The 17593-nt window shown below is 40.8% G+C and overlaps 1 protein-coding gene across 6 annotated transcripts in view; it reads right to left on the bottom strand.

The window, feature by feature from the left end:
• The window catches only part of mib1 (MIB E3 ubiquitin protein ligase 1), a 71171-nt gene extending 59466 nt beyond the window's left edge, over positions 1-11705 (bottom strand). For 5 of the 6 annotated variants that reach the window (XM_054756035.1, XM_054756044.1, XM_054756053.1 and 2 more), the window contains exons 1-5: positions 10812-11705; positions 7430-7601; positions 4799-4928; positions 3439-3543; positions 320-386 (exon numbers count right to left, since the gene is read on the bottom strand). In XM_054756035.1, the coding sequence (XP_054612010.1) occupies positions 320-386; positions 3439-3543; positions 4799-4928; positions 7430-7601; positions 10812-11040 (703 nt within the window). In that variant the 5' untranslated portion in view covers positions 11041-11705. The remainder of the gene's footprint in view (positions 1-319; positions 387-3438; positions 3544-4798; positions 4929-7429; positions 7602-10811) is intronic. The other variant, XM_054756079.1, reaches the window with a different exon arrangement.
• Between the last annotated feature and the right edge of the window lie 5888 nt (positions 11706-17593).

Here is a 17593-nt window from a genome sequence, read left to right as displayed (position 1 = left end):
GCACATCAATCACATCATATCAGCATTAAGAGAGTTTGCATTTACTTCACATAATGCACATAAAAAGCTTTCGTATGTATAAATAATGGCACTATTTACTCAAAATAGAGGTTTTATAATTTAGGCCAATATGGCATCAAGCGGGAAAAATGAATCTAGAACTTCTTGGAATACTGAGTTGGACCTTGTGGTGGCTGGGGAAACAAGGTGGTGCCGCCATCTAGTGGTCATCTACACCAGAAACTTCCCTTACCGTTCTTGAATTTGCTGCACCACAGCGTCAATGATGACAAAGAACACAGCTCACTGAAAAACTTACCTAACACAGGACAGTGGTCTCTGTAAAAGGACCCTCCTTTAGCATCCTGAACGCATTTCAGATCCGACTGTGAGAGACAAGAAGCAGAGGCTCAGTCAGTGGCCTGCGGGAATTCCATCAGAGAAAGGGCGCACCCATAAATAACAGAAACAGAGAGATTGCAGACACTTTTAAGCTGCAGCGCCAGTGTGAGTTTTTCTTGGAACAAACAATATCAGCGATATGGTGGCGAAACAATGACAATGAGATACTACTTGTACATTGCAAGACTGCGTGTCACATTGCATGTGTGGCAGAGTTCAAGGGAGGCGGACTAAACATTCTTCTCGCTTACTGCAACAAGCTTTTGATTGTGTACACTATGGGTGTCCACACTTTTCCCAGCGAGAGTTGAGCGCAGAAAAACTGAAGGATGCAGGGGGCCACTTTAATGCATTTTGTGCATTACACATGCTAAAATCAATCCAATGAACCTAGGTCAATATATGCTAAGCTATCTCAACAAAACGTCCTCCTCTTAGCTTTGTATTATAGGTGACAAAGCAAATTAGTGTAATATCTAACAATATATCCTTGGATGTCCAATATCGGCTGATATTGGAATAAAAATGAGATCTTGGTTCATATTGGGATACATTTTTTCCTGACAATATTGGCACACAAGTGATGCCATGCTCCACACAGCAACAAGCTTTCCAAGTTTCGCCTTTGGATTGTAATTATGCCATTTGCAATCATTGTAAAATAAGCAAGGCATCTTTCTTTCTTTTTTTTTTTGTTCGTATGTTTTATGGAATTAATTTATGGAATTTTGTGTAATGATCTCATGTTTTATGGAATGATTTTATGAAGTGATTTTGATGGACCTTGTGTATGAATTGTGCTCTATAAATGAACTTCTCTTTCCTTTTTCTCTCTACTTCTAATGTGTTTTGTTCATGCGTGACGTGCTCAAGGAGCTCAGTTTATAGTTTTACTAATTGTATTAGTCCAGAGTTTCATACGTTGCACTTTACTTTGTTCTTTTACAGATGTTTGTGCCACATAGATATGTGCAGCTTTCCAAATTGTATAATTGCCAGCCTCACTTAATTGGATTTTTATTTTTGTTAACACTAATCTGTCTTACTTGTTGATAGTAAAGCATATTTTAGTTGACTTTTGGTCATGATTTTTTTCCATGACCATTTTGTCACGACATACTTTTTAAAATATGGCACTTTTTCTATAATTTACACTGCCTATTGCAGTGTTTATTAGCGAAAGGCATGTAGCGGCATCACGGTAAAAAGAAGCATAATGTGTTCATTCATTACACAAGATGTGACCTGACATTAGTTTGAGGGAGGAGCTGCTGCTTATATCGGTATCGGTTGACGGTATCGGTATCAGAAATGAAGTGCTAGACAATATCGGTATATTGGATATCGTAAGAAAGCCAATACTGGGCATCTCTAAATACTGTACATCTCATTGTGTGAGTGTTGTCTGACCCGGTCTGTAGTTCTACTGGTTCACCACAGTGTGTCTTGTCACCTTTACTTTTCATATTGTATATCAGCATGATGCAGAGCCAATATGAAAACAGGTTCATTCTGAAATATGCAGAAGACTCCGTAATTGTGAGCCTGCTCCAGGATGAGGAAAATAGCCATGGACCAATTGAACAGGATTTCGTGAAATAGTGTGAGGACTCTTTTCTCCTGCTAAATGTAAATAAAATGAAAGTGATTGATTTTAGGAAAGAAAGCCAAAGCGTTGACGCAGTCTCTATTCAAGGGAGAGACTGTGAAGCAGGTGACCCAGTACAAATACCTGGGCACAATCATTGATTCTGGGCTGAACTGTGAAGCCAATTGTGAAGCGGTCTGTAAAAAGGGAAACCAGCGCCTGCACTGTCTCAGGAAACTGGTTGTTTTTAACAATGACAGGAGTCTTATGATTATGTTTTATCACACTTTTATCTTTCTGTTTACTGTCTTGGTTTGGAAAATATGTCTGCGAAAAATAAGACCGCCGTCAATCAGATCGTCAAATGGTGTGGCAAGCGGATTGTACAGTCACAGGTGAGCTTGGAATCACTTTACACCAAGCAGCTGCAGAGACTGAGCTCTAGCATCATGCAGCACCCCCTGCACCTCTTGAACCACCTGCTCCAGTATCTGCCATCAGGACAGAGACTGGCGGTCCCAAAATGCAGAACCGAGAGATACAGGGGCAGTTTTATCCCAGCAGTGACTGTCTTTCTTAACAGCATGTCCCGTCGTCAATAATGGCAATGGACTCACATCTTTTAATCTTATTTACGTATTTTTACTGGAGGTGTTGTATGCGTGTCTAATTTACCTGCGGGTATTAATAAAGAAACCTGATCTAACCTAGATGCAACTATTTACTAATCCAGCATAGTGTGGATACAATTGTTTTTTCGACCCGCCAAAAAAAAGAAACAAACAAACAAAACAAGAACGTTCGTGTGTAGACTGGGCCTAAATGGACCTCCATGTTCACTCTTTTGTACCCTTAAAAAGCAGGGTGCCTTTATCATGCAGATGGATTCGACCTCCAGCTGCTTGGATAATGGTAGGCTGAGCCTTGCGTTCTGTTTCCCCCTTTTCCACTGTGACTGGTTCAGAGCTGGTTCAGAGTAGGTTTTCGGAGCTTTGGTTTTCCATTGTCATTCCATTTTTTTAATTATCAATTGCCTGGTAGTTTGCCAAATTCTGACAGAAGATGAGAGAAGATTGCCCCAAGCATGCTTTTCATCCGGACATTTGACAAAATAAACTTATTTAACTTGTGTGGCTCACGCTGATCTCCCTTTTGTTACTTCCTGATGGAGGCGTGACCCTTGTGATGAAATGACACGTCTCCCCAGGACAATGCAAAATGAATCTGGTGTAGAGCCTGTTCACGGCCAACACTGGTTCAACTGAACTGAATCTGCACCAGCACCAAAGCTCATTGCAGTGGAAAAGCATAAAAAAAAGGAGTATAGCCAAATACGTAGGCCACCTGACAGCTGAAGCATTGAAGGATGATGCTTGCTTGTGTGTGTGTGTGTGTGTGTGTGTGTGTGTGTGTGTGTGTGTGTGTGTGTGTGTGTGTGTGTGTCTCACCATTCCTTCAAAGCCAACCCGGTACAGGTTCTTGGCCCCATTGTCCCAGAGAACGTAGGCGGCGCTGTGGGGGCTGGCTGCACTCCAGTCCTGTATCTCGGTCACCTGTTGAGGAAAAAGAGGAGCAATTATAAAGAGTCAATTAAGGACTAACTTCTAAATAAGTTTTTTTTTTATAAACTGCATTATAAAAGTGAAAGTCATAGTGAGGGTTAAGTAACAAAACAACCACAAGCTGAGCTTGGCATTCACTTGCTTGCTCACAGATAATATTGAGAATGTGCCACGAGATGAACATCACCACAGTGAATTAATTTATTCATTAAAACACGCACCCTAAGTAAACACATTTATTTTCCAGACCCTTCCAGAGGTAATTGATTAATGGGCCTAGGTAATATTCCCGCTAAACTAACAGCACATCTAAGCAGCAGGACATGCCATAATGTTTTTTGTGGAGCGCATACTGCTGCCAGCGCTATAAAATAGTGATGAGATATGTCATTAAATAACACGGCAAGATGAAGTCTTAAATTGCTGAAAGGGGCTCTTAAAATATGATTGGCACTGGGCTCAGAAAGTACACTACTATGTAGTGCAGTATTGGACGACAGAGGCAAGCTCATCTGTCAATTAGACAACTTCATAATGATGCTTTTGGAAAGAACAATTATTACAACAATGGTAATGAATTACAAACTCCCCCAAAGTAGTACACTTTTATTGACATGTAAACTGACATGTTCATGGAAAGGCCTCTAAAGTCACACAAAAACTCGTTACATGTCAGCTTATTTTGTTGTGAGACTAATCTACTTTAATCTAATTTTCTTTTTCTTTTGATATTTTGTAGGACATTTTTTGGTGATACAACCACAGAGGAGTACCCGTAATGGCAAAGAGGATAAGATGATGGTAACCATAGACATAGAGCCAGACAAAGACACGTCTATGATAATGTTGTTTAGTCCACCTGGCCAAAAAATTTGTTATTATTATGGTAATTATTAATTATTATTAATTAATAATTAATTTGTGGTGCTTCAGGCACCATTTATACAGTGAAATTACTTTTTTATTATTGTTTTTTTTAGAGCCTTGAGTCAAAGAGGTCATTTTTGGGCTACTTTTTGGATCAACACATTCTGAAGTTTATGTGGTGAAATGATGTGAAATGGTTGAAAGTCTGGTGTGAAAATAACCCAATATGACTCTGACTTCCTGTCCCCCTCCAGCTGTTATCCTGACAGCTTCCTTTACCAATACAAACTATTTTCACAATCCTCACATTTTCAATGGAAATGGAATGGGAAACAGTACAAACAGAGGTGTGCTCGTATCTTATCGGTTGGTACGCTACCTTTCCTCTCCTTCCGTTGCCTCCATCCTGGTCTTCCCACTGCCAGTCCACGCCTCGCACCACCCGGCCACCAGTGAAGATCCCTCTGGCGGTGATTTTCTTTGACTTGCGCCTTGACTCCAGAAGCACTCTGCCCAGATGAAGAAAAACTGCTTCAGTTTTTGAGGTCTTATGGACAATTTCATACCTCCTGTCAAGATCTGTCAGAATATGCAAGCTTTTTTAAACTTACTGTAAATGCTCCAATTAACACACTCAATTAACCGCCACATCTCCTCTGGTCACCCGATGTTTGGTCTACAAAAATAAATAGCCAGCATCTGGCAGCCTTGCCTACCGCTTCATGTGCTTTAAAATGCTGCGTATAAACAGTAATAATTTCAATAGTGTGAATAATATTTTCTTTTAGTAAATGAAAGTTACTTATTGGCTGAAGTGCAACATTAATAGTTTCGACTTATAGTTGAACCAGCTCACTGTTTCTGTTTTATCTTGTCTTTTACGTTTTCTGTTTACGTAAGGGCTATCCGCAGACTGCATACGGAGGGCCACTTTGATATTTATAGTTGTTTTTTGTAAAGGATTTTTAAAAAGTTACACATATATTTAAAGACAAAACTGTGTGTTATTACTAGCTAAAGTAATCGTATAATTATTTGTTCATGTCCGCAAATGGCCACCAGTCTGCACTTTGGAAACCCCTTGTTTAGCTATTGCACCAGGGGAGGCAAAGAGTGTCTCCAGGCTCTGTCTTCTTCACAATATCGCAAGTCAGGACACACGCGAACCAAAGGCTGGTCCGCACTCTTGTGAAGGTGTCCTGCAAGCTTCCGGAACTAGACTTTCACAGCGGTGCTAATGTACACTTCATGGGCTTTTGGAGGTGCCCTGCGTGCCTCGATCTCCAAACTGGTGGCAAAAGGTCGCCTTTCGCTTGTATTTGATTACCGAATAAATGCATGGCACAAGAAACACTTCATGTCCCTGATTTTTTTATGCGTACTGCATGGGAATTTGGTACACCTCTGGGGCGTACTCTTTAATAACTGACCATGTGTTCAAAGAGAGATACTGTGTTTTTCCCTTTCCACTTTCCCATGCACTCCATGCAATTACTAAAGCTAAAGAAATTCAATGGACAATATGCAGCGGGTTCCTCCAGGTGCAACATTTGAACGTATTGCCACCATTATATCCTACCTATTCCTGCTTTGAGTACATAAGCCCTGCCGGTGTAACACATGCACTTGTTATATTTGTTGTTAAATAATGATAGCATTTTGGCCAAGTTTAGCTTATAATTGAATGCATGGCCTATCATAACCACACAATGACTCAAAATTGCCAGTCACTTCTCTGAGACTGCTTTTGTGTACGTGTACACATTATGGATATGTATGTGTTTATGGGACACCGTTGAGTGACAGCCATGAAATAAAAATGTATGCCAATTTTTATAATTTTGTAATTCAGAGCATGTTGCATTTCGCAAAAATATCATCTTTCCTTTGAAGTAGTCACAATGTGGTCTCTGGCATTTAAAATCCTTTAATGCAATGCAAGGGTGCTGTTGCAAACCCCCTGAAGGTAAATAAACATGGCAGCTGGAGGTCCACCCGACCAAAAACCGTATTCTTGGCCCTGAACCACTCCCTCCTCAAATTTGACTGAAAGGATTTAATGTAGTGAAGCAACCCCACCCCACCTCGTTTTTGGGGGGGGCTTCCAGTAGCCATTGTGGTTTGTGCACCATCTGTCTTGGGGGTTGGGGGGAAATGAAGCTGTACTCTGTGAAAAGGCTGCCGTCTGTTCGGCCATGTGTTTGGATGTTGGCTTGATACAAGAGAAGCAATCGCCACCCATAGGGTTGGGCGTTGCAAAATGCGTGACAGTCAGGTGTGTTTAGAACTGAAATATGGAAGTTTTTATGTGCAGTGACTCACATTTCCAGTTAGTAAATCGTCATTACAGTCAAGAGGGTATGTTTTGTTTTCACCCGTTAATGTTATGAGTGGTTAACGTCTGCTTATACTTGTGTCATAGTTAAGAATTTTAACCTAATTGTTAAAACAGGTAGAAAAATGTTTTCATGCCAGTTTGACTCAGGAACGTATCTCCCTTGCTTCCGAAAGGAAAATTGAGGTTGCCCAGTATCCTGGAATGGACTGTGTTTGGGATTGGAAGTTCACTGCATTTGGCTGGGATTACAGTGTTTATTTTATGCTTAACTGGTAACTGATTTTACAATATAACTATAGAACATACATTTAAAAGTGTAACACTGGCTGATAAATGCACATGTACTTAAAATATATACATTAAAAAAAACCTTTGCAACCAGAGAAATCATGTATATGGGAATGGCGAGCTAAAAATTATTTTCAAAGAGATTTAAGCAAGGCAGGTTTGTTGCCTGGCAACTGAAGGGCTGGGAGCACAGACATAGATTCTGTCTGCCTGTGAGAAAAGGCACACTAAAGAATCTCAAATATCACTTAAACACACACAAACTTCAAATAATAATAATAATAATAATAATAATAATAATAATAATAATAAGCACCGGCGTGCTAGTTACTACATGACTGACTAAGTGTCTCTCCAGCTTTAAGCACACTTGGATTAACTAACCTCTCGCTGCCCGGGGTGGTGATCCTGTAGAAGCGGTGTCTCAGGTGATGTTTGTCTCCATGGTAACAGGTTGTGCAGAGGTCGTAATTGGTGCACTCTGCACATTTCCAGCGAATGCCGATGATAGGCTGTTGACGGCAGGTGTCACACATTGTTCCATCATGTTTGATGCCTGGAAGACGAGGACATTGTTTTGGTGAGTGGGCACATGCGTACGATTTGCTACACTTTAGTACCATTTCGTGACTAACATTTTTGCAGAATATTCCTACAGTAGAGCACTCCTGTCAAGACGATCTTTGACTTGCATTTTTGCAGTACTTTCTTAACAACAGCCGCATTCTTGGCATGTTGAGGATCTTTGACTGCCGTTTTTAGAGACAGACTGCAAAAATGCTGGAAAAAAAGAGCAATGTTCCCGTCATTGAGTATCTTTGACTAGAAATTTTTTCAGTAGCTCCTTAAAGGATAACTGCACTTTTTTTTTTATTTTGCCCATCATCCACAGTCCTTATGTGAGACAGGAACGCCTATTTCTCTCTTTTCTGTGCGTTTCAAAAATATAAAAACAGATTAAAAAAAGACACAGCTCATTACTGCACGTATGGGACATACTTATTCCTCCTATAAAGTTGTCTGAAAAAGGCTCCAAAAAGCACCAGCAATGCTCAATTTACATATAAGGTGACGTGCATATTAACCAAGCTACAGCGACATTGTTATTATTATTATTATTATTAACATTGTTATGCCAATAGAACTACGTTACTGGCGTATTGACACTTAGCCAGAACACACCAGCGAGCTACTACATGTAGCTGGCTAGCGACTAGCTTCACCACAGACTCGCCCATAGCGCATCACTGTCACGCTCACAACGCCTCAGACCACTACCAAAAGGTAAGGCTACATATCCAAAATGCCGCCACTGATGCTGTATTTTTATTTCTGAGTTTGGAAAAGTTAACACTAGGTACATTATAGGCGTTCGTTTCAAAGACGTTGCTATGTGAAATCAACGAGCCAAGCAAGTAAGTTCCGGTAATGCTTAGAATGGCCGAAATACGCAAAATACTGTATGTACTTGTTACTACATGGTCACAGCATGTATATAAAACCATAAAACATTGATGGAGGTGTTTTAATAGCGTTCTTTGTAGGTGGCATAGGTGTTTACCATTACGTGCACTACTGAGTTGTCACTTTTTATATCTTTAAAATGAAAAGAGAGACATGTGTGTTCATGTCTCACATAAGGATTGTGGATCATGGTCAAAATTCCCCAAAAAAGTGCAGAGGAAAACTGCATGATAACATGTAATACTGAGAATACTTTGGTCCTTTTAAGCATTACCGGAACTTCCTTCCTGGGCGCATTGATTTCACATACCAACATAGAAACTAACGCCTACAGCTAGCGTTAACTTTTCCAAACTCAAAAATAAAAACACAGCAGCATATGTAGCCTTACCTTTTTGGTAGTCGTCTGAGGCTTGTGAGCACAGCGCTGACGCGCTGTGGGCGAGTGTGTGGTGAAGCTAGTCACTAGCCGGCTAGATACTAGCCGGCTAGCTCACGTCAGCCCAAGTCTGACGTGAGAGCGCAGAAAATAACGGCGCTTAGAGCCTAGTATAAAAAATCTGCAACAGTCATAACACATTTATTTATAGTACAGCAACATGCAAATTAGTTTTCACTAAGGATATGTATGGATATTGCAGCAAAACAAAAAAATCTATGACTGACAAAAGAGTTGTGAAGGAATGCTTCTGCTGCAGAGACCTTACTCAAACGTAAACAAAAAAAGGAATTGTGTGAAAAAATCTGGCAAATCCCAATGTCAGCTACAATAACAAGAAAATCTGAAACTTTAAGAGGATGTACTGTTGCAGCTTTTCTGTTAAAGAAAAAGCTAATTAAATTGTTTTTATTTCATATTATTTTTTCAGAGATTTTTTTCATATTATTTAACTTAAAAATAAGCTTCTTGTGTTCATCCATTGTTTGCACTGTCAAACCTTTTATTATTTATGGGAGATTTGTTCCTGTTTTCTTTTAAATGAAATTTGGGTGCCAAGATAATTGTGTTGCATTGAAACACTAGGGTGATGTGAAGGGTTTCATTACATTTCATATTCATATGAGGAGCCAATCTGTTTGATGCAATTTAAGGAAAAATGAGGTTCGAACCTTCGTTGTGAAAAAATTGCATTAATGGACTTTATTCATTTTTCATTTAAAGGAAAACTGCACTTTTTGTGGAATTTTGCCCATCATTCACAATCCTTGTGTGAGACATGAACACATATGTCTGTCTTTACTGTGTGTTGTACCGATATAAAAACAGGTAACACGTAAACAGGAGACACGTAACGGGACACACCTACTCCGCCTACAAAGACCACTATTAAAAAAACCTCCAACAATGTCTTATGATTTTATATACATGCTGTAACAGTGTAGTAATACGTACATTCATGATGAAATGTAATACAGTATTTGCGTATTTTGTTCATTACCGGAACTTCCTTTCTCGACGCATTGATTTCACATAGCAGCATAGAGACAAACACCTACACCTCGCATTAACAAACTCAAACAAAAACACAACAGCACTGGCGGCATCTCGAATATGTAGCATTACCTTTTGGTAGTAGTGGTCTGAGGCATTGTGAGCGTGGCGCTGACGGGCTGTGGGCGAGTCTGTGGTGAAGCTCGTCGCTAGCGGCTACTCGGGTGTGTTCTGGCTAAGTGTCAATGCACCAGTAACGTAGTTCGATCGGCGTAACAATGTTAATAATCATAACAACAATGTCGCTGTGGCTTGGCTAACACGCACGTCACATTGTATATAAAATGGAGTGTTGTTGGCGACTTCGGAGACTTTTTCCAGACGACTTTATAGGCGGAATAAGTATGTCCCATACATGCTACAATTACCTGTCTCTTTTGATCTGTTTTTATATCTTTAGAACGCACAGAAAAGAGAAAGACGTATGTGTTCGTGTCTCACATAAGGATTGTGGATGATAGGCAAATTTTTTTTTAAAAAGCCCAGTTTTCCTTTAAGACACCTGATATAGAGGATCTTTATTTATGACTCAGCCATTTAGTGTAGTAAAAATTGTGGATTAGTGTTATGGCAGAGCCTTGCATTGCCATTATACTTGTATACAAAATAAGAATATCGTAAAAATATGTAAATAATGACAAAATGTGTCCCCCAGAACTATTCAGTTAAATAGCCCTGGTGTGGACGTTATAGTGCAGCAGTCTAACTACAAGTGTCTGCATCCTTCTAGGCCCCATAAAGACACAACTACGTCATCATTGGCGCCTACAGTTAACTTATTTGGTGCAAGTGTATTGTATAAGAAGTTACCTGTCGGAGCACTGTCTAATATCCTCACGTCGTAAGCTCCAGAGCAGCGGTAGTTTGCAGCCGTTCCATTATCCCAGACAACCACCACCTCCTCGGGACTTTCAAAACTCCTGACGGTGCCAACATGTCCCTCTCCGCCGTCCTGCTTGCCCCACTTCCAGTCGGGTCCGCGGACCACTCTGGCTCCCACTCCTTCCATCATGGCTCGGTTGTTCCTGCCGGTGGTCATTGACGAAGAAGACAAAAGATCGCTATGCTCCTGCAAATGTTTTAATTAATCTTAGCAAGCTAGCCCAAGTGAGCTAGCTAGCAGGCTAGCAGCGAGCAGGTTCCGAATGCAAAGCCCGAGCAAGTCCGAACAGAGTCGAAACACCAGCCAGCGAAGCTAGCCCTCTAGCCACACTGCCAGACGGAGGACGGGTCTTCTTTGACAAGCACACGCTTCATTCACATATTGAGACGAAAAGCTTGTGAAGTAGCGACATTGTTTGCTCAGCCAGGTTTGTGCAAGCTGACTGCGCCTCTTCCCGGAGCCGTACACTTAACAATGCTAACCCCTTCAACTTAGCAAGGTAGCGAGCTAACTAGAAGCTAGCAAGACAAACCCCTATTTGCCGAAGCCCAGTCTTAGCCGCTGGGGCGAATGTCCTCGTTTAGGGTGTTTTTCTATCGTGTGCGACGTGGAACATTCACCTGATGCTCCCTTTTGTCGGCCAGAGATGGTTCTCACCCCCTAGAGTCAACTCAGAATCGACGAGTCGCCATTATTGTCAATCATCGCTCGGAGCCCCCCTGCCCCCCACTCAGACGGACGCGCAACAACTCGCTTTACGGAGATGCACGGAAAAAGACGAAGACACGAAGTTTAAACAACAGGCTTGCACGTTCCAAATGTCGACAGTATCTATACCAAGGGTAGTAACAAGATCGAATCGATACTAGCGTGGTGATATCGATATGTTTCATATTATTTATTTATTTATTTTGTTTAGGGATAATGCTAAAAAACATTGTACTGCACTGTACGTTAAAATCACACAATAATCATACAATCATCAATATGCATGACTTGATAGTTCAAATGTACCTAAAGTAGAGGCTGTTAATAAATGTGCATAAGATAATAATGGCACAGTGCAGTGATACAGTATGATGAGGTTTAAAAAAATGTGCAGACATTCCAAATAACCCAATTTATAGCCATTGTAGTTTGACATAAACATAACATAATTATACAATTACTACATCAGTTAATTGTAAATGCTTATTATGTTTTTTTTTAAAGCACAATCCTAACGTTTCATGAACTTCCTGGCCATGCAGTCTGAACAGGTTAATCCAGTTTCACAATAGTGTAAATAAATTAAAAAATCTGTAATTGTGTATACTACACTGCTCAAAAAAATTAAAGGAACACTTCGAAAACACATCAGATCTAAACTGGGGGGAACATGATCTTGAATATCTTTCCTGATAATAAGTGGGTGATGTATTAGTAACAAAATGATGCCACATAATTTGATAGAAATGAAAATGATCACCCTATAGAGGGGGGAAATCAAAGACACCCCAAAAATGAAAGTGAAAAAATGATGCAGCACACTGGTCCATTTGGCTAAAATGTCATTGTAGCAACTCAAAATGATTCTCAATAGTTTGTGTGGCCCCCACGTGCTTGTACGCATGCCTGACAACGTCGGGGCATGCTCCTAATGAGACTACAGATGGTGTCCTGGGGGATCTCCTCCCAGATCTGGACCAGGGCATCGCTGCGGTACCTGGACGCATGGAGGAGATTCCAGGAGACAGGTAGTTACTCCAGGAGAGCTGGACAGGGCCGTAGAAGGTCCTTCAACCCTCAGCAGGATCGGTATCGGCTCCTTTGTGCAAGGAGGAACAGGATGAGCACTGCCAGAGCCCTACAAAATGACCTCCAGCAGGCCACTGGTGTGAATGTTTCTGACCAAACCATCAGAAACAGGCTCCATGAGGGTGGCCTGAGGGCCCGATGTCCTGTAGTGTGCCCTGTGCTCACTGCCCAGCACCGTCGAGCTCGATTGGCATTTGCCATAGACCACCAGAATTGGCAACTACACCACTGGTGCCCTGTGCTCTTCACTGATGAGAGCAAGTTCAACCTGAGCACATGCGACAGACGTGAAAGGGTCTGGAGATGCCGTGGAAAACGTTATGCTGCCTGCAACATCATTCAGCATGACCGGTTTGGTGGTGGGTCAGTGATGGTCTGGGGAGGCATATCCCTGGAAGGACGTACAGACCTCTACAGGTTAGATAATGGCACCCTGACTGCTAATAGGTATCTGGATGAAATCCTTGGACCCATTGTCAGAACCTACGCTGGTGCAGTGGGACCTGGGTTCCTCCTGGTCCACGACAATGCCCGACCTCATGTGGCTAGTGTATGCAGGTAGTTCCTGGAGGATGAAGGAATTGATACCATTGACTGGCCCCCACGTTCACCTGACCTAAACCCAATAGAACACCTCTGGGACATTATATTTAGGTCCATCCGGCGCTGCCAGGTTGCTCCTCAGACTGTCCAGGAGCTCACTGATGCCCTGGTCCAGATCTGGGAGGAGATCCCCCAGGACACCATCCGTAGTCTCATTAGGAGCATGCCGCGACGTTGTCAGGCATGCGTACAAGCATGTGGGGGCCACACAAACTATTGAGAATCATTTTGCTACAATGACATTTTAGCAAAATGGACCAGTGTGCTGCATCATTTTTTCACTTTCATTTTTGGGGTGTCTTTGATTTCCCCCCTCTATAGGGTGATCATTTTCATTTCTATCAAATTATGTGGCATCATTTTGTTACTAATACATCACCCAATTATTATCAGGAAAGATAATCAAGATCATTTTTTCCCCAGTTTAGATCTGATGTGTTTTTGAAGTGTTCCTTTAATTTTTTTGAGCAGTATATTTTCTATGTGTATTTTTTCTCAATCTTGATTTCGCATTTTCTATTTACTATATCACTTAGTGTCCACATATTTATTATCATTGTATTCCTATATGTAACGTAGAATTGTGGTTGTATACAGTGTGATGTCCTTTCTAAAGACAAGACTGAAGGATTATTAAGCAACGCTTGAGACCTGTGTTGCCTTGGTGCCTACAGTATGGACATTTTCACTTAATTTCATTATCGCTCACTAATTGCCACTTGCATTGGTGCAGCCCTTGGGCAATGTGTGGGTTCCAAGTGATCGCCCCGAGGGTGTTTTCATCTGACACGCTTGGTGAGTATTTCAGTTTCAAACCTCAGTGAAGATTAAATGAGCTTGTTAGCCACTGTTGTTCCCTTCTGTCATCTTCAAGAAGAGCAAAAGGGGACAAACATTATTTGTTGCACAAGTGTGAAAGGAAGTTAACTACTGTAAAACACAAATCACTAAACTGCGAGACGTTGTGCGTATGCAGCGTCAAAAAAGCCAAAGAAAAAGCAATACTAACGAAAATGTATAAAAGAAGTTAACCCCTGTAAAACAGAAATAACTGCGTAACAACATGTCTTGCATATGCTATGGCAGGGATCACCAATGTTTTTTCTTGCGAGAGCTACTTTTAGAAAATGAAAATGGCCATGAGCTACTCATTTTTGTAGAAATGATTTTCATACCTTATTTCAACCCAAACAGATCAAATATGCTTGTTTTACCAAAACATTCACAAAATGCTGGTATCCACCACTCACATTTTATGTTTCAGAATTCTTTTCTTTCTAGTGTTCTCACATTATTAACTGAAAACCTGAATGAAAAGCAGGCCTGCGGGCGCCTCATGTGGTCGTGGGGGCACCAGGTTGGTGACCCTTGTGCTATGGTGTCAAAAAAAGCCAAGGAAAAAAAATAAACTTTCAAAACAGTTGAACACTTAACAAAGGCAAATGGGGACAAACATTCTTACATTTGTAAAAAAAAAAAAAAAAAAAAAAGTTAACCTGTAAAGGCAAATGGGGACAAACATTCTTACATTTGTAAAAAAAAAAAAAAAAAAAAAGTTAACTGTAAAACACAAATAACTGCATAACGAAACGTCTCATGTATGCTATGATGTCAAATAAGCCAAAGAAAAAGTGAAAGAAACCTTAAAAACAGACATTTGACAAATGCAAAAAAGGACAAATATTCTTACTTTGTCACACAAGGGTTAAAAGAGGTTAACCACTGTAAACACAAATAACTGCATAACAAGGCATCTTGCATATGCAATGTCAAAAAAGCCAAAGAAAAAGCAAAATTTTGAACAGGCCTGTGTGTTGCTTACCTCTGACCCGGCGTTGTATCCTTGCAGGTTTCTAGCATGCTATATGCACAATATGGCCTGAAGGGTGTGTTCCTAATAAAGTGGCTTTGGCAACTTTGGTCGTCAGTTACATCACCATAGTTACGGTACACAGAATGTTACGTAATATAAAAAGGACTCCCTCCCTCATTGAGACCTATCCAATGAAGAAAGTATTAATCAAAGTATTCATCACTACAACAGTGACGAATTTCACTATTGTTGACAAATTAAACTGAAGCTGGTGTATGGAGATACAAGATGTTTATTTGCCTGTGCAACAGTAAACATAGAGGTAACACTGAGCAATGGAATTCTTACTTTGTGAGTTCCCTCTCCTTTGATAATAATAACAAAAAAACATATTGACCCCACTGTGGTTCCGGTCAGAAAACACAGTCATCAGATTGGAATCATCTGTGGACGGAGAGGACGTACACTTGGTCCATTGCTTTAGTATCTAAAACAAACAAGTACACGGTCCTGTCATCAACCTGAAATAAACTCATTGTCCACACTTCACATGCATATAAACAAAATAGAAAAAATAATGTAGTATTATATATATAATATGAAGAGGAGCTAATACGCCTACACACAAGTGTCCATTCAATTGTGGTCTATGCAGCAGCCAGATGCTATTTAGATAGATAGATTTTATTCATCACCAAGAGAAATTCACCAAAAAATATCCATCCATCCATTTTCTATGCTGCTTCTATAGAATATAATATATTACTTAAAAGAGGACACAAACAGGAGAACACACAGAGCTGCTTGAAAGGCAGCCACTCGTGGCTGTCATACTGACGATAATGATACTTGAACATTTACAAAACACACAAACTCAGGAGTAGCCATTCACTCTTCAGGATGTCTCCTACGTTGACAAACTCGCATCGTCAATGACTTGTTGCACATGACGTAGCATCCGGTCGCTGTTGTCACGGGCTCAAACAGATGGGGCATACATTTGTTGTTCTCGCATGTGGAAATTGTTTAATTTATTACTAAGATACTCCATCATAAAGGGAAAACAGTTCAAGAAACAAGCAAAAAACGCACAGAAAGGTGGCTGTTGAATCTGTCTCGCTCATCCAGTGGAGCCGAATATAAACACGCTCAGGTTTGCAAGCAAAGTTTATACTAAAACCAAAGTTAAAATATTGTTGGAACTCAAAAATGGTCATGAAATTGTAAAATGCTGAAAGAATTTCGTCAATACAGAAAACATCATCCAACTGTGTAAGTACACAATGATTCAGTAAACACCATAAATATACCACCACGATTACAAAGCCTGCTCTGTTGCTGTAAAGGGGGATGTGGGGGTAGGTGGTGTTATTGGACCTTGTGACTTGATGATGTTGTTGACACATGCCTGCATCTTCCCGGGGCTCCCCGCACCTCGCCCTGTGTCCCTGCCGCTGTCCAAAGACGGACAGGCGAGGTATCTCTGGCCTCTTGGTTCTCCTGACCTCCAGAGCAGCACCCTGCCTAAAACGGCTAAGTGTTCCGCCTGGAAGCATGCCTAGCTATGATCCACGGAGGGCATCCCAGAACTAGTGCATGCAAGCCGCCATCCACCAACGGACACCATCGCCCTGGAAGTCCAGTGGCTTGGCTCTGAAGCTCACACTCACTCTCACAAATAGCTTACAAACAGGGCAGTGAAACGATGAATAATGGTGTAAGAACACAGACATGCATTAGTTTCATCTGCTACATTTATTATGTCTGCTACAGAAGATAAGCTTTCACTGCTGTTCAGTTGTCTTGTTTTCAATTATTTCATGTCTTCATTCAACACACCATGCACACTCACACAATCTGAGCATAGAATTTCAACAAAATGCACATTTATTCGCTTTACTCTGCCAAACATTGTAAAAACATACCAGTGACGTGCAGTGAGGTTCATGGCTGGTGAGGTGGTGACTCTTTTGGAGGTTTTCTTTTATGCTTGCTCATTAAGAGGATAACAAGAAAAAGAAGAGAATAATTCTCTTTTGTTTAAACGTCTTCAAATTGTTTTAAAATACTTTTTAGTCCTATTTTTGTATTAACTGGAAAACATTTCAACTCTTACCTTTTATCTTTATATGAAGTACATGCAGCCTTTCCTTCTCCAGAAGAATTTTGGATACAAGATTTGTTTGGGTATATAATACTGCAACTTGACAGTCAAATTCCTTCATTCATTCAGTAGAGCATAAAAATATCTTGAAATATCTTGAATTCATTTGACTTTCTGCTAGCTAGAGCTGCTGCTGTAAAACGTGCTGTGGAAGAATGCCATTGACAAGCACCTTCCGCTTTTATGCACGTCTGACCCCTTCAGGATGCAGCAGCAGGATGCAGCAGCATGTGTAGACCCCTTGAAAAGGGGAATTATTGCATCAGGACAAACGGACATGATCTTTCCTCAAGCCACGCTTGTAATGACTCAGGAGGAGGAAGCGAGGTGTC

The sequence above is a fragment of the Dunckerocampus dactyliophorus genome, chromosome 2 (genome assembly GCF_027744805.1).
Source record: "Dunckerocampus dactyliophorus isolate RoL2022-P2 chromosome 2, RoL_Ddac_1.1, whole genome shotgun sequence".
Classification (NCBI taxonomy): Eukaryota; Metazoa; Chordata; class Actinopteri; order Syngnathiformes; family Syngnathidae; genus Dunckerocampus; species Dunckerocampus dactyliophorus.
This window is presented reverse-complemented; position numbering and strand designations above follow the sequence as displayed.